Below are 21,840 nucleotides of genomic sequence, written 5' to 3' on the forward strand. Positions count from 1 at the left end.
CAGCAACGCAGCGCGCGCTTGGCGGAGGCGGTGCGGGGTCCAGGGGTGAGCTGCGCGCCCAGCCGCCTGGCCCGGAGGTGGCGCGGGCTCCGGGGTGGCTGCGCGCCCAGGTGCTCTGCCAGAGGGTGGCGCGGGCTCCGGGGTGGCTGCGCGCCCAGGTGCCTGCCCAGGGGGCGGCGCAGGGCTCTGGGGCGGCCGCGCTTCCTCCAGGGAGCCATGGCGGCGGGGGCTGGGGGTCGCGGGGCGGCGGCGGCGCCGAGGGGCTGAGGCGGCCGCGGGCTGCGCCATGGCGGCGCGGGGTTGTGGGCCCTGAGCGCGGGCGGCGGGCGCGCACCATGAACTCGTGGGACGCGGGCCTGGCGGGGCTGCTGGTGGGCACGATGGGCGTCTCGCTGCTGTCCAACGCGCTGGTGCTGCTCTGCCTCCTGCACAGCGCCGACATCCGCCGCCAGGCGCCGGCGCTCTTCACCCTCAACCTCACGTGCGGCAACCTGCTGTGCACCGTGCTCAACATGCCGCTCACGCTGGCCGGCGTCGTGGCACAGCGGCAGCCGGCCGGCGACCGCCTGTGCCGCCTGGCCGCCTTCCTCGACACTTTCCTGGCCGCCAACTCCATGCTCAGCATGGCCGCGCTCAGCATCGACCGCTGGGTGGCCGTGGTCTTCCCGCTGAGCTACCGCGCCAAGATGCGCCTCCGCGACGCCGCGCTCATGGTGGCCTACACGTGGCTGCACGCGCTCACCTTCCCTGCGGCCGCGCTCGCCCTGTCCTGGCTCGGCTTCCACCAGCTGTACGCGTCCTGCACGCTCTGCAGCCGGCGGCCCGACGAGCGCCTGCGCTTCGCCGTCTTCACAGGCGCCTTCCACGCGCTCAGCTTCCTGCTGTCCTTCGTCGTGCTCTGCTTCACGTACCTCAAGGTGCTCAAGGTGGCCCGCTTCCACTGCAAGCGCATCGACGTGATCACCATGCAGACGCTGGTGCTGCTGGTGGACATCCATCCCAGGTGAGGCACCCAAGCCGGCGCTCTGGGAACTGGGCGGGAAGTCGGTGGGGGTCCGGGTGTCCAGTGTGGACTGTGGGGGACCCCTCTTCCACCCAGCTCCGTTTCCTCCTGGGAAAACCTGGGTAGGGAGGGGGCCATCCTCTGGACCGTAGCAGGTGCCTAAACTCAACAGAACAGGGCCACTGAATATGCTTGAGGACCGATACATCGCTTTCTGAAGCATTGGGTAGACATCAGTCAGAACTAACGTGGGCTTTCTTGTGCTCATTGTCTTTGTAGTTTTCAGTTTAAATGACACGGAAATGCAGTGGGCTTTGTCACTGTTTCAGGTTTGAATTGGACCCTGAGAGGGTGGCCAGAGGCTTAGGAAGCCCTTGACAACCCTTCAAACTGAGCAGGGCTGCTCCTCTGGGTCTTTCCTCTCTCTAGTGCCTGGCGCTGCCTGTCTCCTGACCCTGAGTGTGTGCATGTGTGTGTGTCCTTGCCAGAGGGAACCAGGCTGCACCTTCCCCTGTTGCTGGCTCTGAGGGGATGGAGTCTCCATCACTCCCCAGAGAGTGCTGTCCAGTGTCACCTGGACTTGGAGCCTGGAGGCTTTTGAGACAAGCTGCCCAGCCAGTCCCTTCCTCCCCCTGCTGCTGTTTCTCAGGAAGGCAGAGGGAGGCAGCAAGTGCGGGTACTGCTAGGAACCCCTGCCATCCCAGGAGCCCCTCAGGGCGAGAAAGGAAGTGTACACTGCTGTCCCCAGCTCACCTCAGCCTTCCTCTCGGGATTAGGAAAGCAAAGAGGGAGAGTGCTGATTGTCGCTGTGCATCAGCTGTCTACGTCCGTGGGAAGCAGGCTTCCCCTCTGTTGCCCGAGACCCTGGAGGAGGGCTCTGGCTTCCTGACCGGAGCAGGAGGGGAGGCAGGCAGAGCCCTGGCGAGGGAAGCGAGGGCCCTCCTGGTGTGAGCAGAGCCCTAGAACCCAGGGAGCCTTGGGGAAGGGCAGGAAGCTCAGTCCCTAGGATGTGCATGTTCCTGTCCAGGGCCAGGGGCAGACTAGAGGTGTCAGTCTGAACGAGGGCTCCTTGCTAAGCTTTTCTGCCATGAGCAATAATGACAGTCCTTGAACTTCACCATGCCTGCACATGAAAGGTCATGGATGTTTGTGTCCAAGTTGCCCCTAAGAACAGCTGTGCTGATTACATGCTAGAACCATCTCCTCACCACAGGACGTGCCCCACAGCATCACATGAAAATGTGCATGCAGCAGCTCACTGCCTGTGCCCGGTTCAGAGTGTTGACGGAACACTCTGCAGCCACACTCGCTGCAGACCTGTCCCCTTCCCGTCCCCTTCACTTTAGCAGGTGCATTCCTGGGCTCAGGCCAGGGCTGCTCTTGGAAGATGCAAGGAAGTGTTGTTTAACTCTGGGACTTGAACAAGTCCTAGGAGGACTCTCTCACCAGGAGTCTCATGCCAGGGAGAAGTGGAGTTGGGAAAAGAATCGGTTCTTGTGTAGACTACTTCCTGTTCAACTGCCAGAAGAGTCTGGGTAGTGACTCCCTTTCAGCCCATTTAGGGGACAAGAGCCAGCACCAAATCTCTCTCTCTCTCTCTCTTACTTCAGGCTAGACACTGTGGGAGAGTTCCTGGGGAGATCTCAGGAGAGGGCACTCCTCTCCCTACTCCCCTCTGGGGGGGACCCTGAGGAGCTCCTGCAACTACTACCCCAGGTTCTCCAAGACCCATAAGCAGAGACAGCATTATTGGAGAGGAAGGGTTTCTGGGCAGCTCTCAGGCTCCGCCCAGCTCCCAGAGGCCCTGCCCAGCTCCCACAGCCCTGCCCCCAACTCCCAGAGGCCCTGCCCAGCTCCCACAGCCCTGCCCCTAACTCCCAGAGGCCCTGCCCAGCTCCTACAGCCCCACCCCTAACTCCCAGAGACCCCACTCACATATAGGGTCAGGACCCCCCCAACTCCCATTGCACTAGCTCCATGGAGACTGTGGAATATGGGCCACTCAGTGGTCACTGACTTGTCCCTCCCTGAGGGCTGGTGCCCACCTAGAAAGAGGGTGGGGAATAGGCTCCACAGAAGGGACAGACATGCTCAGGGGACTCCCTGACAGCTAGTCTCCCGGCATCTGTCTTGGCAGCTCCAAACTCTTCCTTCACACAGGTGAGAGACTGCAGAGCTAGCTCTGGGGGCTGTCTCTGCATCCCAAGACTTGGGCACTGGGGCCTCCTCACCCAGTTTGGTGCCAAGAGCCTGTGTGACCATGGGGTGCCAGTCCTGGGCTTTCAGAAGCCAGACCTCTTTCTCTGAGCAGCCAGGGTAGCAGGTGGAGTCTTGCTCCCTGGAAGCTTTTCTTAGCCACAACCCTGACCGCCTCCTGGGACCCATTTCAGGGTCCCTGAGGCCCAGTGTGGCATTGGTCAGGAGGCCCTGGTGGTGTCAGCTCTTCCTGTGGGATATTAATGTGATGAGCAGCAAGCTGTGCCCTTTTCTTCAACCACCCCAAAGAGCAGGGACCCTCTCTTCTTTAAACAGGCCCTGAGCAGCGTCTGTCACTCCCGCCTGTCTGTGGCGTTTCCCCAGTGACCTCCTTTTTGAGGCAGGTGGGAGTGGTGGGGGCCTCCACCCGCTCAGTGCCCTGTGTGCAGTTCTCTCCAATAACCACTCCTGACCAGCTGTCGCCAGCCCTCCCCAGTGCTGCATGGCAGCACCTGAAGGCAGGTGCCCCGCTCTTTCCAGTCCAGTGCAGGGCCAGGATCCCTGGTTTGGGCGAGTGATTTCTGAGAAGCATGGTGTTGAAGAGGACTCAACCCTGCAGCAGCTGGGCTCCCCACTAGGAATTCCAAAGGTCTGCAGGGCCTTTCCCCTCTCTGTCCTATAAACCATGCCCACAGAGGCTGACTGACTACTGGTGCCAGAGGGTGTCAGAGTGGTGGCATCAAAGTCAGAACCTCACCATGCCCCTGACTTTACAGATGAGGAAACTGAGAGGCCCAGGAAGTGAGGCACTGGCCTGATGTAGCAGATCCAGAAAGTGGCCAGAGTCCAGAACCATCCCCTGGTCTATGGGGCAGTTATGCAATTGGCTTACCAACACTGTGTCCAGATGCGCAGACGCTCTAAGTCAAGCTCACTATGGCAAATGGAACATGCTCTCTTCTGCTAGTTTGGCAAATGCACCTTTATAACAACCTGCAAGGTGGTGTCCACACGTAGCCTCTGCAGGCTCCTTGGAGGTCAGCCTTGTTCTCGTTGGGGAGAGGGGAGCTGGGCCACCTGCCTCACCTCCCATCCTGGCTCCACCCAGCACTGCCCCAGGAGCACACTGCAGGCTGCAGAGCCACGTGCACGAACACACATTGCTCACCGACGCTGCTCCTCAGGCCTAGAGCGGGGCGCTCAGGCAGCACAGTCCAGCCCCAGAGGCCCGGGGCTGGGGGAGAGATGCCTGCACACGTTTTGGAAGCAGGATCAAGGCATTTGGGCAAAGAATTCCTTGCTCCAAGCACTTAGAATTTGGTCCAGGATGGAAGTGTGGGCTGGGCCATCCCCTTCGTCCTGTGAACTGGCCACGTCATGGGGAGCAGCGTGGATCCCTAAGGTGCAGGCCCAGGGTGAGACTGTTCTTGTCACGTCTGCAGGCTGGACTGCTCACAGCAGCATCCTGACCCAGGCTCAGGGCTCTTTCCATGGGTCGGCTTGTCCCTTGCCATAAAGGCTGGAAACCAGTAGGGGTCACTTTGTGAGTGTTTGAGTGAGGGCTAAGGCTGGACTACAGTCATCTGGGGTCACTCAGGACCCAGTCACCGTGTGGAGGGCAGGGAGGCGGCTGTGGCTGGAGGTGACAGCAGAGATGACCTCACTTACCAATTCTTCAGACCTTCCCAGAATTGCCGCTCCTTTCACCTGGTGACTGAGGCCTGCTGGGAGCATCTCTTTGACCCCACGGGTCACAACGCCGGAGAGCCTCTCCCCTTGGTCTTGCGCAGCTCGGGGACCCACCCCCACCCCACTGCAAAGCTGACTCTCGCCTGCACCCTGACCAAGTTGCCTGCTGTGGGTGACGGAGGCTCAGCCTCTGTGCCACAGACTCCTCCCATGGGTCCAGATTCTAGGTGCCACCACCAGGCCCAGGGCTGTGTAAGAAAGGTCAGCACTGAGTGATTTTCATGGGTGATGGTGGGGTGGGGGGAAGCACCCCAGAACCCAGAGTCAGCAGACCTGGCATGGGATCTGGTCCTGTCCAGAACTTCCCAGTGGCCTTGGGCATCTCCCCACCCTCTCTGCTGGCCCGCAGGGTCGTGACATGCAGATAAGCACAATACCTGCCACAGGGCTGCGGGATTTCAAGGAGCTTGGATTGGCAAAGCTCTGGTGGGTAATGTGGTGACAAACGCCAAGTGGTTTTCTGATGCTGTTGCTCTGAGAGTGGGCGAGCCGTCTCGTGCTGAGCTGAAATGACGGTGACGATGAGCCAGGACTTGGGCTGCTTGCTGGGGACGCGGACCACCCTGCCCTATCATCTTCTGCCACCTCCCTCCTCTCACCTGGGAAGCGGAAGAGCCCAGGGAGGGAAGGTGGAGTCACCCCTCTTTCTCCAGAGTTCAGGCAACCAGCAGCACTGGCCCGGCAGCAGTACCGGATGCCCATCCCACCTGCACACCAGTCTCTGGGCCTCAGTTTCCCCATCTGTGAGCTGGGGTGGGCGGATCCCTCCCACTGTCATGGCCGTGTCCCGCTGCTCTCTCCCAGCAGAGACACAACCCCAGCACAGGGCCCAGTCTGCAGATGCCCTCTGTGCTCCACAGTGTGCCAGGTGGGGACAGTCATCCATGGTCCCGAGGTCCAGAGGGGTCACATTCCACAGGCAGTCAGGACTCAGTCTCAGGCACCTGGCTGCTCGCTCTGTCTTACTGCACCCCTGGCGCAGTCTCTGGCCACAGCTCCTCTTTTTATAAATGCACAGGGCAGGACTTTTGAGTGGGTGGGAACCCTGTGGCTTAGAAGTTCAAGGCAGAGTTGAAACCTAGTACGTAATTATTCAATAAGTTTATGTTGAATGGGGAATAATGGTCAGCATTTATTGAGTGCTTACTGAGCTAGGAACTATCCTCAGTACTTTTTGCATTAACTCAGTTATTCTCAGTATGATCCTATGAGGTAGGTACTCATTGCCCTCATTTTAGAGATGAGAAAGCTGATGCACAGAAAGGCTGTGTAACTTGCCCAAGGTCACACAGTAATTAAGTGATGGTGCCTGTATTTAAATCCTGAGGTCTGGCTCTGGCTTATCATACTCAACCACTAGGTTAGCAGTCAAGAATGGAGGCCAGGCTAGTGGAGGCTTTTCATGGCCTCATATCCATTGACCTTCCTCACTTTGTCTGATAGGGTTAAGATGCTTGAAGTTCACTTTTAAAAAAAAGTCTATTTTAGAACATACCTCTAGCTCACTGTCGTCTCTTTAGAAAAGGTCACTTAAAAAGTGACTGAGTGAATTTTCTCAAGATGTTCTAAGGGCTGTTCATTAACTCGCACAACACACACTCATTAAGTATTTTCTGGGTGTGAGGCATGGAGCTTAGGGCCACGGGCACCAAAAAAGTTCAAGACAGCTGAGTGCTTGCCACTTAGTTTCTCTGCCGCACAGGCTTCGTGGAGGCAAGCACAGTTACTTCCCACGGGCTTCTACAGCTCGGGGGCACCTCGATCATCCTAGCCTGTGAAGGATCCGCTTTACTCCTTCAGAGTTGCTGAAGTGCTGCTGTCCTTCTGAAGACCCCAGAGCGCTCTGGGCATCTCTTCTCAAGTACCTCCTGTGTTTGGGGAGCAAGGTTATCCTTGTGGCTGCTCATCTGGAGACAGCTGGGTTCTCAGTCCCTAAGCAGGGACCTGAGTCCCTCTTCGGGGGACCCACGGAAGCTCTGCCCTCCTCAGTGGCCCTGTGACTGGCAAGCCGTGTCTGTCCCTGTGATAAACAGCAGCTCTAGTTATAGCGATTGTGAGATCCCTTAGATAAGTGAGGAACTGGGTTCAGGGAGGTGAGGTGGCTTCTAGGAGGCCACACAGCTAAGGGCAGAACTTAAGACCCCTCAGCCAGAGCCCCTTTACCCACAGGTTGTTCTAAGCACCTGGGAGCTGGCCCTGTTGTCAGGGTCACAGCTGGAGAGGGCCCAGCCCCAGTTGCTCTGGGGTCCTCTTCCTGAGTTCTTTACATGAATTTGGTGCTTCTTTTCAGAATGCTGTGCTTGTCCTGGGGACAGTGTCCCAAGGTGGCTCAGGACACCTGGCTTGTGTCTTGTCTTGATCTTCCAGCACACCTCTCATCAATGGCACCGAAAGTCTGCGGGAAATGCGTTAATATTAACACGAATAGGCCTCGGTGGTAGAGGCTAAAGCCGGGCATCAGGCACAGCCGGGCCACCATCGTCCTGGCTCGCCTGGGTCTGAGGGCTCCCAGGCTTGGGACTTTGCTTTGACACTGTCTTGTCACCAAGACAGTGAATTGGTCCTCTCCTTGCACCCTGGCCTCTGGGGTGGGGCCTCAGCCTTCCCTCCTCCTGGCCTACACCCTGCAGGTGTCTCCGGTCTCAGCTGAGCTGGAGGACCTGGGTAGACCGCTTGGGGACACTCAAGTGCAATCGGGCAGTCCGGACATCAAAGCCCATCTCTGGGGGTGTGACCTTAGCCTCCACTGAGCCTGCTGTGTTCTTCACGTTTCCTGGGTGGAGAAACCGAGTCCTGGTGCCTCTCCAGGAGACGTGATGACGGGGACAGTCGGGAGGTGTTGCTGAAGGCTGCAGAGCCAGTACCTGAACTCAGACCCTGTCGCCACTTAAGGTTGGGACCGAGAGGGGCTCTCAGATGGGGGTTTTCCTTTTAAAGCCAGGACAGCCCCCTGCAAACCATTAGGGATGCAGGACAGTCAGTGCTAAAACAGGGACGTCTCAGATCACCAGGGACAAGTCACTCACCCTACAGCCTCCATTTCCCAGCTGTGTGAACCTACTGTGTGATCTTAGGCAAATTACTTAACTCCTCTGTGCCTCAGTCTCCTTATCTGAAAAATGGGGACCAAACTGATATCAGCCCCTAGCATATAGAGACACTGTGTCAATAAACAAATGTGCGTGAGCTCCTGACAGTGTCCGGCATGGCACATAGTACGGACTCGGGAATGTGGCTGTTACTATATTAGTGATTGGAAATTAGTGAGCAGTATTAGTCATGAGCAATGCACGTTCAACCAGTATGAAACCCGTTTGTACCAAGCTCAGCTCCAGGTCCTCTATGAATTCCTGGAAAGGCAGAGTCAAGGGAAGACCATCCCGGGAGAATCTCAGCATCTGTCAATCCAAACCAACACGGCATTGTCCATCTGTGACAGGAAAGCTGGTAGAAGAGTTTTGATCAAGTGGGAAATGGTGGGTCCCGGGAAGGAGGGGTGGTGCCCAGGCATTAATGATGTCCTGGGATCTGGGTCTCCCGTCCTCTCTCTCTGAGCAGCAGGCCTATTTTCAGAGCCAGGTCGTGCCTGACTCTGCCAAGTTATCTGAACGTCTTGGGCAATGCCACCGCGGCCCTCCTCCCTGCCCATTTTGGAGTTGAATTATTTAGAACATATACGTCAAAGAACCCGCCCAGGTCAGCCCTGTGAGATGGAGCACGTGAAGCCTGAGCCGCATGCTGCCCGGGCCGCCTCTCTGTGCTCCTCACACGTGATAACGGGCACAGTAGCTGTCACTCGTGCCTGCTCCGGTGGCTGCACGTGGTGGGTCACTACAGCCTCTGCTTTGGCGGGCCTTTGGGTGCCAGTCCCGGAAAGGTCCTGCAGTGGAGTGCGGCAGGAGCAGGGCGTGGTTAGAGGCATCCGTGGCTCCCGATTCCTTCCTCCAGTCCATCTCCAATTCCACGAGGCCTTGGTGGTCTTACTTTTCCAAACTCCATCTCTGGAGGAATCGGTGACCCTAATGTGGGCTCTCTAGCTCCTTGTAGACGAGGTTTGGGGATGGAAGAGACAGAGCTGAGGTTGTGGCAGGAAGGAAGCCTCACGCCACGCTGCAGGCGCAGAGCCCAGGGGGCCCCGGGAAAGGCCAGCTTTGAGTCTCACGGATGTGGTTCAGACCCTGCCTCTGGGTGGGCTGTTTGGCCTCACAGAGCTCACGGTGTTCACTGAAAGCAGGGCAGTGGAAGAGCACCCTGCAGGGCCGAGCGTGGTGAAGGTAAAAACTAGAAACTGCTGGGCAAGGCTGGTTCTCCGGGGCTGGTGCGTGGCGGCGATCAGTGAATGATGTGAGTGTTAAGAGTGGAGTTCATTCTGTTTGTACTCACGCAAATCGCCACTGCTCGACGTGCCCTCTGGGTTGGGTGCATTTCACACATCTTATGTGCTTTATGCCTCTGGTTCTCCAAACAGCCCTTCCTGATGCTGGGTTGTGTTGCGTGTAACCTCAGAGAGCACGCACGTCAACATGTGGTGCGTGGTTACGTTCCAGACGATGGCCTCAGGCTTAGCGATGTCACACAGCTTGCTCACGGCCACACAGCTGCAGCCAAGACTCGACCTCGGGTCTCTAGGGCTCCACAGTCAGGTGCCTACGCCGGAGGCCACTGCCTGTGTCTGTCAACCGTATCCCACTGTGAGCTGGCAGGCCACCTGCAAGTCACCTTCTCCCCTCTTTCCCACAGTGTGCGGGAACGCTGTCTGGAGGAGCAGAAGCGGAGGCGGCAGCGTGCCACCAAGAAGATCAGCACCTTCATAGGCACCTTCCTCGTATGCTTTGCCCCCTACGTGATTACCAGGTGAGCTGAGCCCTGGCGTGGGGGTGGGGCTTAGGAGAGCAGGGCAGGCCCAGGACCCTTAGCATAGCATCCTCTCCTGGCCTGGGTCTTCCCCAGGGTGCAGCGGGGACAGAGTGCACTCACCAGTGTGTGTGCAAAAGAGCGGGTATGCTTTCCCTCACCAGCCTTGAATTCTTTTTATTATTATTAATTATGATTTAATTGTGCCCAGTCATGGGGCACAGTGATAATTCGATGCACGTACACAGTGTGTATTGATCAAATTGGGGTAACTAACATTTCCACCTCCTTAAACATTTTGAAACATTTTTTTATTAATGTGTAGTAATTGTGGATGTTTATGAAGGACAGCGACATTTCAATACGTGTCTGTAGCGTGCACTGATCAAATCAGGGTCGTTAGCAGTGCTGTCTCCTTAGCTTTACTTCATGTTTGGAGCCTTTGAGCTCCTCTCTCCTGGTTGTTCCTGAAGTACATAACAGGTCCCAGGTCCCTGCTGTGCTGGCGCGTATGACTGCTGTCTCCTCTCTTCTGTTCGGTTACCTACTACCCAGCCTCCCGCGTTCCCTCCCGCCTCCAGCTTTACCAATCACTACCCCACGTCCAGATGGATTTAACGGCCATCCACATGAGAACATGTGGATTTATCTTTCTGTGTCTGACGTCTCTCACTCAACACGCTGTTGTCCAGTTCTACCTATTTTGTTCCAAATTTCTTTTCTTTTTTTTTTTTTTGTACCGAGGATTGAACGCTGGGGCTTTCAATCAGCCACATTACCTGCCTCTTTTTTTTTTTTTTTAATTTTGACACAGGGTCTTGCTAAGTTGCTTAGGGCCTCACTAACTTGGTGAGGCTGACTTTGACCTTGCAACCTTCCTACCTCAGTCTCCTGAGCCACAGGTGTGGACACCACGCCTGGCCAAATGTCATTCTTTTTATGACTGATTAATATTCCACATTTTCTTTACCCTCCGTGTGTGCCCAGCGTCTGATTGATTTCCCATCTCGGCCATGTGAACGATACCACAATAAACACGGGTGTGTGGGTGTCTCCTGGGGATGCCAATTTCATTTCCTTTGGCTGTGCATCCAGAGACGGCTAGATCACATGGCGGATCTTTAGCTGCTTGAGGAGCTGCCTTGCCGTTCTCCTAGTCAGCCCTGCGCTATTTCAGGTTAGACTCACCCCTCATTTCCAAGTCACAGCCTTCCCGTCTTTGGCCAGACCCTCCACCCAGGAGGCCCTAACGAAAGGAAACAGGAAGAAAGGCAGAGGAGGCCTGTGTTGGGCCTGGGCTCTTGCTGCCTCTGAGTGCTGGTTGGTGGCGCCTCCGGGGTCCTCAGCCAGGATACCCAGCCTGCTGCAAGGCCACCTTCAGCCTGCAGGGAGCAGGGAGCGCGTCCTGCACTCCGCCAGGTGGGCCAGCCACCGCTGCTGCAGCTGGGGCCCTGCCCGGGGGCCAGGTGGGCTTGTGCTCCCTGCAGCTGCAGCCCCAGTGGCCAAGGCTGCAGGCTGCTGGCCTCGCTACACACTCCTCAAGCCAGCCCGCTGTTTGGCCTTGACCCATATCAGCTTCAGTCTGGGAAAAGAAAAAAGGCGATTTACCACCCACTGCGTTTTGTGGACTGAAGGGAAGGAAACATCCTGCAACTTTGATCCAGAGCAGCTCCACTGCCTGGGACGTCGGTGGTAGCAAAAGAACGTCCATGTTCTGTGAGGAGGCGGAAGAGGAAGCTTCTGTTAGACCTGGAAAGTGGGGTCTGTGCGGTTCTGTGTGCGACAGACAAAGACATTGAGAGACAGCGCAGCCCGGTATCCCAGCATCCCCCAGACTCCTCAGCTGCAGGGTCCTGCCTCGCTGTCACCCGGCACCCTGACACCCTGGGAGGAGGACGCCACGGTGGACAGTCCTCTCCATCCTCCAGCCTGGGGTGCGGTGGCTTCAGCCGCTGCTTCCGGTTCTGCCTTCTGCTGCCCAGGAGAAGGTGCTGTGCCCCCACCAGCTGCGGACGCGCAGTGAGCCCGGCCTCCGGGGCCAGTCCTCTCGTCTCTTCCTTAGACCGCACAGCTCTGGGTGCCTCCGGCTGTCTCCCCCTGGTGCGCTGCTTCCTTCTGGGAGGTCTAACTGGCCCCATCTCACCTTGGACACAGGACCCAGAACTGCCTGCAGGTCTCCCGACAGATTTGACCTGGGCAGAGCAGAGCCGTCAACTCTTCCTTCTAGAACTGTCTACTAGACCTCAGCGTTATTAACGTTCTGTGCATGGATGGTTCTTTGATGCTTCACGGCTTTCCTGGCCCCATACACTGGATGCCAAGAGCACTGCTGCCCTCCCCATCCCACAGTTTCAGTAACTGAAGATCCTCCGGACATTGCGCCAGGTCTGCTGGGGACCAGAATTTCCCTGGTGAGAACCACCAATTGAGACCCGCTACTTCAGCCAGGAAGCCAGAGCTTTCAGCGATGGGGGCTCTCCACAGGACACAAGCCCGTGCACAGTGACAGAGGAGAATGGGCCCCCTTGCTTTCCTGGGAGATGGAGTATATGGGGCCACTCCAGCTCCGCCCCTCCAGGTGTGACCTCAGGTCCAGTGCCCTCACCTCCTCTCCAGGAGAGAGTGCAAAGTCACGAGGACAGCAGGTCCCAGAGCAGTGGTGTGTGTGGCCCAGGCCCAATGCAGATGACCTTCTGGTCAGCGTCCTCCTGCCCTCTGACACAGCGGCACCGGGGCTCCTGCCTGGCACTGAAGGTGATCCCATCCAGCCAGGGAAGGCGCGTCAGAGAGGAAGGGCGCACGGAGGCTCCCGCCTCCCAGACCCCAGGGAGGGAAGCTCCTGGCAAGTAGGTCAGAGCGCCACCTTCCAACCACTGGACTTCTCTCTGCCTAAATCTCATTTCCCAGCAACTTCTCCCCTTCCCCCTTTTCGTTTCTAGCCTGGATCCTTTCGGCAGTGCTGGAAGTACATTTTTAGGAAACTCAGTGGTAGGTTCACAAGTCAGTATGGATTGGATATATTTTGAGTTTTAGAAACATGCACCAAACTCTTCATCCTTCACGGGACGCGCAGCGATCTAGTAGGAGAGAAACTGCACGGGAGGCCCCGTGGACACAAAACCCGGCTCCGGTGAAGCCACCCTGACCCCAGAGCCACTGCCCACTGCTCCGCTCACCCATCTAGTGATCCACATGCCAGGGGCATTGAGAGTACAGCCCAGAGCAGGCCCAGTGCGCCCAGGTAGAACTAGCGGAGCCGCGGAGGACTGGGCAGGCGGTGGAGAGCCCGGAGCCCTGCATGGCTGGAGGCGGAGGCCCCACCCACGCTCGCTCTTGTCCATAGTTGTGGCCTTGACACTCAGCACACAGATCCCCACCCTGGGGCCCTCCACCTACCGTCTCCTGGGGTTTGCCCAGGGACCACAGGAGCTCATGGCAGCCGACCTTGTGCAGCCTGCTGCCCTGGCAGAGCCCTGCCGAGCGCCAGGGCTCAGGATAGAGGAGGTCACTACTCCCCGGAGCAGTGGGCTCCCCTCTGCATCCCTCCAACCTGCCAGGTGCTTGTGAGGGTGGTGCAGGAGGAGTGAGCTCAGCTGCAGCCCCAGCCCCAAAGAGGTGGCCCAGATGTGACAGGCGTGGATCTGTGGCGGGTCAGGTTCCTGAGGTGTGGGACTCCTGGCCTGGATTTAGAGGTGGCACCTGCGTGTGACCTGTGGGAGCCCAGAGGTATGTTCTGGCAGCAGTTCAACTGGACCCGACATGGCTATACTCTCTGTAGCACTTTACAGTTTACGCAGATGTTACCTCTCAGACCCCGCAGCACCCCAAGAGAGGGGCTGGGCAATCAGGGTGATCCCCGCTCTACAGATGGGGACCCATGGAGTCATTTAGCTACTGAGCCTGGGACCGGCAGCCTGGATGCTACCTGGTGTGGTCAGCACAACAGCTGGGTGCTGCAGCTCCTGCTGCTCTCTGCCTCCTTCCTGTCCTGTCCACAGGGATGAAAATCACAACCCACCGAGGCAGCAACGGATGGAGAATTCAGAAAGAAAAGTTAAGAACAAGCTGCTCTTAAGCCAGCCCAGGAGTGCGCTTCCCTGTTTAACCCCGTGAGTCCTACTCAGTGCCTGAGGCTGTACAGAGCTGGACGGGTGACTCTGTACCTGGCTAACCCATCTTAAAGACGAGGAAGCAGGGGCCTGGTCAGGTTCCGGGCTTGTTGCATACCAGTGAGTGATTCAGCCAGGGTGTCGCAGCCTCTGCCTGGAACAGGGCGCATGGCCCTCACGCCTCTCAGCTCTGCTTCTCCTGAGTAGACAGTGCCCAGGGGAGGGGAGACCCTGGAGCCCTGAGCCTCTCAGAGTCAGAAAGTGGCACTTGTTCAGGTGATGGGGGCCATGTCACTTACAGTCCTGGCGAAGCTCTCAGCACAGAAACTAAATCCCCACAGCTGCCATGACTCTGCTTCCAGGCAGCTGGCCTCACTGCTCCCACCCATGCCGGGCCCTATAAACGGAGCCGTGTCAAGACTGTGGACTAAGGTCGGATGGTGACTAGAGAAGGTGGGACCTGGCAGGACGGGAATACGGGGGCAGAAGGGGGCTTGTACTGTGTTGTCTGTCACCCCCTGAACTGATTGAGAAGATCTCGCTGACCGGGGAGCCCCTCCTCTTTGTCCCTCATCTATCCACATCCACTTGACAACTTTCTGAGTTAAGGAAGCACCGTGTCAGTCTGGGAGCCAGTGTTGAAAAGGATCATTCCAGTCTCAAGCTTCTTATTGGAGAACATGAAGTCTGTGTGGCCATGCCTTCCACCTGGTGAACACCTATCATGTGTCCAGGGATATCACTGCATGCCATACTGCACCTAGGACAGCTCTTCTGCAAGGTGACAACTCGGACCCTAGCCGAGGTTCAGAGAGGTGAGTGGAGTTGCCCAGAGACGCAGGAGTAGGGAGTGGCCAAGCCAATGGTTAAATTCAGCATCAGGCCAGTTGGCTATAATTTAGGCTTTGGGCCATGCTACAGCTCCGAGGCCTGGGGACCAGGCACCAGAGACTCAGAGATGCCCATGGACGGGTTTCGTCCCTTCCTCGTGTCAAAACACAAGCAGCCCAGCATGAACCCAGACAGCACATGGGCCCTCCTGGCAAAGCAGACTTGTGGGTTTTCTGACTAAAAATGGTTGGTTCACGTGGGTTTGTCCCCATCTCCCACCTGACTGGTAGCAGCTTGTGTGGCTGAAGCAGAGCCTAGGAGGCCATCAGCGCTGTGGCCACAGCCATTGGCAGACAGGTTTGGCACGTGCTGACCAAGTGGTCAGCTCTCATAAAGATACTGTCAGAAAGACGGCCCACCCACTGCGCCAACCAGAGAGCCACCTGCAGCTGTGCGCTGGGGTGTGAAACGCAGCGGGGAGCATTCGCGAAGGTCTTAATAGGAGTCTGACACCTCTGCTCCACAGTTAGGCTGGCTCCATGTCCTCAAATCTGGGGTCAATAGAACTCTTCCTGGAGCCACTGAGCAGGGCCTGCAGATCCACAGCAGAGTCTCCCAGAGCAGCGCTCGCTAAATATTTTCTGAATTAAAATTCACGGGTCCAGAAGCAGTTGTAAGGCTATCATCTCTGCAGTGATATATGCTCACAAATAGTTATGGCTGTCGTAGATCATTGCAATCAGGCTTTGAGACATTTGCACATCTGACAGCCCCATTATCGTGGCTTTTCAAAGTAATGGAATCATGTAGATGGGAGAGAGCTTCCATATGCAGGTGGCTCCTGAGTTAACAGCCTATCAATAAAACTACTTTTCCATTCTCTTGCCTCATGAAAATTTCAAGTGTTAGCTTATGACTTCCAGGTCTTCACAGACCAAGACCATGTTCTCCAGAAGACTTGGCAAGACAATGAGCTGCCTTCCTGAGGAATGTTCTGTGGCCTGTGCTGTGAAATGCACAATGTGTGTGTATGTGTGCGCGCAAGAGAGAGACAGAAAGACAGACAAATGAGACAAACAGATGATGAGCAGCACAGCCTGTAGAAGAGAGGACTCTAACTTACTGCTTTGCACTCAGTGTTGAGGCAAAGGTGCTTGACTGCTGTGGAACCAGAGCTGGAGCCAGGGTGGCCTGCGGGCAGCTGCCGTGGGCAGGTGCTGGTCACTGGTGCTCACAGTGAAGGCTCCTGTCCTGGCCTGGACACACCACTGCCTTGGCTTCATCTCTGTAAAACCCAGAGAATGATGTAGGGGTGGCAGGGATGGTGCTTGTGCAGTTGGTAAGGTGCTGAGCCCCTGGGCCTAGAGGGAGCGCTGGTCAGGGGCTGCTGTCCTTAGGGGTTCCTATCTTGGAGAAGGCCAGGACGTCGGTCTCCCCGGGGTCCAGAGAATGGCTCCGGGTTCTTGCAGATGTGTCCCCATCCTTCTTCCAGGGACCAGGACGCCAGGCTGCTGGGTGAGGTGAGTGAGGGGCCAGGGCAGGGGGCCACCTGTGTCCATCACCCTCTGCTCTGACAGCCAGCTGGGAGTGCCTGGCTGGCAGCCTTGGAGGGCTTGCTGCCGAGGGAAGAGCTGCGGCTCACCAGGAAGTCCCCCGGGATGAGGCCCCAGGGGTGCTCGGGGCTTGGGGGTGGTCTGCTCTGGGCTCTGCTTCCAACAAGCTTCACTCCCTGCAGCACTTTATTTCCATGATACACACAACACACACACACAACACACACACACATAACACACAACACACAATACACTCAAACACACACAACACACACAATACACACACCACACACCACACATACACACACAGAACACACAGAACACACGTACAACACACAATACACTCAAACACACACAGACACACACACAACACAGACACCCCCCCCCACACACAACACACACACACATAACACGTACAACACATAGTACACTCAAACACACAACACACAACACACACCACACACACACACCACACACACACCACACCACACACCACACATACACACACACACACACCACACACACACACACATGCAACCACACACACACACACACCACACACACACCACACACACACACACCACACACACACACACACACACACACACACACACACCACTGCCTGGAGTTCTTCCGAGAGGGCAAGAGCGCTGGCTTTAGAACGGCCTGAAGCACTTCCAAAGCCGAGCACTGGCGCTGCCTGTCCTCTGCCGTCCGGACGCCCCCTCACCTGGCCTGCTGAGGACAGGGACTCGGGGGGACAGACGCGTGTGCACTTGAGCTCGTGAGCAGAGCTGCTTCCTCCTGAACAGAGCCTGAGGGCAGACCGATGTTTCTCTGCTTTAGACCCAGGGCACGTGGGAGTCACCTTGCGCCTAGTGGCAGGCCTGGCGGGTGTAGGGACAGCGAGGCTGGGGAAGGAGCTTCTGGGGCTGCTGACACTCTGCAAGTCTCCAGTTCCATCCCTGGTGTACACGGGGCTCTAGGATGGGGTGGGGCTCTGTGCCACTTTGATGTCGTGGCCAGGGACTCCAGGACGACCAAACACTGCGCGCACCCCTCGTCCCCGTGGGTGCTTCAGGAATGCCATAGCAAAGTACCCACACAGAGTGGCTTAAACGACAGGAAGGCACTTGCTCGTGGTCCCGGAGGTGGAAGATGGCGGCGTGGACAGGGTAGTTCCTCTGTGACTGTGAGGGACAACCGTCCCGTGCCTCTCCCCTGGCAGCCTGCTGGTGGTCTTTGGTGTTCCTGGACTTGCAAATGCCTCCCCCAACCTCTGCCTTCGTTGTCCCCTGCTGTTCTTCCTGTGTGTGTGTCTGTCCAGATTTTCCACCTTCCTGAGGACTTCAGTCCTACTGGACCAGGGACCCGCCCTTCTCCCTTAGACCTTATCTTCCTTAGTTACAGCTGCAATAACCTTGCTTTCAAAGGTCACGTTCTGAGCTGCTGGAGGTAAGACTTCAGCAGGTGAGTGTGAGGGTGTCGCGGTTCAACGCCTCATGGGTGTTATGACAAAAGGAAAGGCCGTCTCACTGTACGAACACCTGAGCCCAACAGCCCAAGGCGCAGTGCTCGATGGCAGCCAGGGCTCGCACTGGAAGCTTCTGCTCTGCAAGTTGCCCTGGCTATCAAAACCCGAGGCCACCAACCAGCTGTGACTGCCAGGAGGGGCGGGAAGGGGATGGAAATGCACCACCCCTGGAGTGGAAGAGTGCAGAACGTAGACCAGGGCTGCACTGAGTCACGGTGCCTGTCTCGTAGGGAGGGCGGAGGAAGTGGTGGCAGGGCTGGACTTGGCGTGAGAAGATGGGAGACATGTTCCCTCCCTAAATGGTCATCTGGGAGGGACCCTGTGGTCAGTCCACCACCTGGCCAGACCTGGAGTTAGGGAGAAGCAGTTTGGGCAGCATGGAAACCCTCACCTCTTCTCCACCCCCATGTATGGATGGAGCCTTGGAACTGTCGGAAGCTGGGTGGGCACAGACCACCACGGGAGGCGCAGGGGTCCAGGCGCGTTGGGAAGGCAGAAGGGGCCTCGACCACTCACATCTGAGCACAGAAAGGGCTTCCCAGCTTCCCCTGCTGGAGACCACATGGAGCCTCCTCCAGCTCTGTGCTCGCCCTGAGCTTCTCTTAGTCTGGGACCTGACAAAGCAGAAGGCGCCGTGTGCGCTGTAGGGAGAGGCGAGACAAAATTTCTGCCTGGCCTGCGCTGACCTCATGGAGAAGGGGTTCTTGGAGGTGCGAGAGGCCCGGAGCTTGTCCCTTCACCCTGCAATGCTGAGAGTCAGGTCCCATGGCGGCTTCTAGCCAGGCCTTGCACTGTGGCTGGATGGAGCTACACTTCCCAGCAGGAGACCCTGGCTGGCTGCTCAGTCTCTCTGAGCCTAGACATCCCCGTCTGCGAAATGGGATAATGATCCACTTGGCAGGATAATTGTGGGATTAGAGATTGTTCATCAAGGTCTTGACGCGAAGGAGACGCTAAGTGGGAAGTGTGCGTATGGAGTCAGCAGAGGGTTCCAAGTACAACAGATTACCTCCTTCACTTTCCAAATGCTGAAGTTTAAATTTGCTCTGAATAATTTTATTCTGTGAAATCTACAGGATCTTCTGATGATAACTTTGATTTTGCTGGTTGATGATATTCAACTCTTTAATTTTGGGGAGAGTTACAGTGGCAAGTCCAAATTGAGCCACCCATAGAAGACTAGGCATGTGGGGAGCATGACCCGGCACCACGTGGCAGCCGCCAGCCGGCCTCCAGTTAGTTCACTGCCATTACTAGGTGTGAATTCTGAATACAGGGCTTTCGTCTCTTCAAATTCATCATTTTCAAAAATCGTAGAAGAACCTATTTCCCAAATGCTAACCACCCCACTTCTTCATTCAGCTCCCACGGACCTGAGAGGAGACATACCCACTGTCCCCGTGGGGTCAAGGGGCAAGGGAGAGAGTAGGCTGGACATGGAAAGTCCGAGAAGGGCCTCGGATGGACTCACGGGGTCTGTTTGTAGGGAAAGGTGGTTCCCTGGGGGACGGCACCCCGCAGCTTCCTCCCCAGCTCTCTGCTGCCTCTGCAGCCATTCTCCCCACCTCAACCCAAAGAAGGTTTCAGGACCACCTGGCAACAGAGCCCCTGCGAGCTGTGCCTGGTCTTCCCCCAGCACCAAGCTAAGAGCCATGACTACCCTCTGTCCTGCAGAGACGCAGGTGGAAGACAGGTGCCAGCATCTCAGAGTAGAATACAGGGGCTGAAACTACTGCAGCCACTGACGTGCTGTGTGGTGTTAGGCAACATCTTCCCCTCTCTGGGCCTCGATTTCCTCATTGGATAATGGGTGAGGGAGAGGGCAGTTTGTGATCTCCAAATTCTCTCCCAGCTCTGTTTTTTTTTTTTTTTTTTTTAAATCTTATATTCATGCTGGATCATGTCCAAATATGGCCAAGGGTGCTGAACACCCAGGTGTCTGTTTGCATAGCAGGAAGTGCTCACTCCCTCACAGCCCGGTATTGGCATCACTGAGTAGTGGGTTCCAGGGGTCTCTGAGAATTGTATCCTTGGACAGATGGGCTGTAACTTCCTTTGCCCTCCCCAGTGAATGAGAGTCACTTTAGGGCCTGACCCTGACCTTGGTCTGATCAGAGACCACCAGAATCCCAAGCCTTCTTGGCCAGCAGATTCTTCCTGCACAGGACGTGCTTTGAGCTTCGGGCAGGGTCTGCCAACTTACTCAGCCCTTCTCCCAGCACAGCCTGGCCAGGAAGGCAGAGCAGTCTTTAAGCAGTCGCACCAGACCCTGTGGGTTGAAAAGATGTTTGGGACGATCTCATCTCAAGTTTTGGCTGTTCATAGAAGACCTGAGTTCCAAGGAATGGAGAGATCTGCCCAGGGTCATGCCAGGTGGGCAGCAGAGCCGGAGCCAGAGCCAGAACACCATCAGCTACCAGCCCATTTCTTAGTGACGCTTGGGATTTAGAGTCGGTCAGAGCTGGGTTCAAATTCCACCTTTGCAGTTGACTGGCCATGTGACCTTGGGCTAGTTGTCTGACCTCCTGGCACATCCATTGCTTCATCTGAGAAGGAGAGATAAAGCCGGGTGCGGTGGCTCATGCCTGCAGTCCCAGCGGCTCCAGAGGCTGAGGCAGGAGGATCAGAGCCAGCCTCAGCAACTTAGCGAAGCCCTAAATAACTCAGTGAGACCCTGTCTCTAAATAAAATGCAAAACATAGGGCTTAGGATGTGGCTCAGTGGTTAAGCATCCCTGGATTCACTCCCCAGTACAAAAAAAGGAGGAAAAAAAAAGTCACATCCCCCAGGTTCAAGGGTACAGTGTTTAGAACGAACTAAGAGCCTGAGAAAGCCCACCACCATTGTGGTTGTTAGGAGTCGTTCCTGTTGTCCTTGCTCCTGAGCAGGTGGTCCCTGAGCAAGGTCCTGGGGCCAGGAAGCCGTGGGTGGGGTGCAGACTGGAGCCTGCCCGTGGGCCCCACCTTGGTGCCTGGCTGCGCTTTGAGTGACAGTGACGTCCCTGTCTCTCCGCAGGCTGGTAGAGATCTTCTCCACGGCGCCCATCGGCCCCCACTGGGGGGTGCTGTCCAAGTGCTTGGCCTACGGCAAGGCCGCCTCGGACCCTTTCGTGTACTCCCTGCTGAGACACCAGTACCGCAAAAGCTGCAGGGAGATTCTGAACAGGATCCTCAACAGGCGCTCCATCCGCTCCTCGGGGCTCACAGGTGACTCTCACAGCCAGAACATCCTGCCGGTGTCCGAGTGAAGGACCACGCTCCGCGGAGGCTTTAGGAGGAGGGGGCTGGAGAAGGGGGAGAGGGGCTGGGCCTCTGCCGTCCCCCGCAAGCCCGAGTTCTGTTTCCCAGGCTCGCAGGGGCCCTGGAGCCTGCTCTCTGGCTCCTCAAGGGCAGAGGTTGGATTGTCCCGTTATCACCAAAGGATGGTCACGGGCCCCGCTCAGGCCTTTCTTCCCGAGAGGCCCCCAGGGGACGACAGGGTGGTCACTGTCAAGGATGCAGAGTGCTGGTGGCAGTGGAGAGCAGGCATCCACCTGCTTGCTGACCACTGGAGGTGGGGTTCCTCGCAGAGGAAGAGGGACGGTCTCCATGGGACGTTTCAGGCCTGCCCACACTGAGGCTACAGTGGCCTGTGGCCCAGACCTAGTGACTCCTCTCCACTTGGTAGTGGTGGCTGCTTTAACCCAAAAATTATCCAGCTGGAACCCTTAGCAGGGACCCCTGGACTTTGCACCTGAGGGGAAAGAGTTTGACACCTGGTGGCCACCTGAGGGCTGCCCACCGTGGGCTCAGGAACGGCACGTCGGATTCAGCTTTGACCCCCACACCCAATAAAAAAAAGTGCGTGTGTGTAGACAATCTTAGCATGAGACTGGTGTAAACAGGCAGGTGATACGCGTGTTAGGTTCTTTGAAGTCTGCCCAGGACGTCACCTTTGGTGACTTATGTGTCATAAATGTGGAAGCCAAGGAACAGCAGGAAGGAGGTGGCTGGTGCGTCTCCCTCCTCCCCA

The 21,840-nt window shown here is 56.9% G+C and overlaps 1 protein-coding gene across 1 annotated transcript; it reads left to right on the top strand.

Annotated features, from left to right (window-relative positions):
- Positions 1–335: 335 nt before the first annotated feature.
- Positions 336–21,602, top strand: Gpr26 (G protein-coupled receptor 26). The gene is made up of 3 exons (XM_047554628.1): positions 336–1,003; positions 9,689–9,802; positions 20,845–21,602. The coding sequence occupies exons 1-3, from the start codon at positions 336–338 to the stop codon at positions 21,074–21,076; spliced, it is 1,014 nt and encodes a 337-aa protein (XP_047410584.1). The 3' UTR covers positions 21,077–21,602.
- The last annotated feature ends 238 nt before the right edge of the window (positions 21,603–21,840 follow it).

This window comes from Sciurus carolinensis, chromosome 5 (assembly GCF_902686445.1).
Source record: "Sciurus carolinensis chromosome 5, mSciCar1.2, whole genome shotgun sequence".
Lineage (NCBI taxonomy): Eukaryota > Metazoa > Chordata > Mammalia > Rodentia > Sciuridae > Sciurus > Sciurus carolinensis.

Coding starts and splice junctions, on each gene's coding strand:
- Gpr26 (XM_047554628.1), top strand. CDS start 336: ATGAACTCGTGGGACGCGGGCCTGGCGGGGCTGCTGGTGGGCACGATG. Junction 1,004..9,688: donor CTGGTGGACATCCATCCCAG/GTGAGGCACCCA, acceptor TCTTTCCCACAG/TGTGCGGGAACGCTGTCTGG. Junction 9,803..20,844: donor GCCCCCTACGTGATTACCAG/GTGAGCTGAGCC, acceptor GTCTCTCCGCAG/GCTGGTAGAGATCTTCTCCA.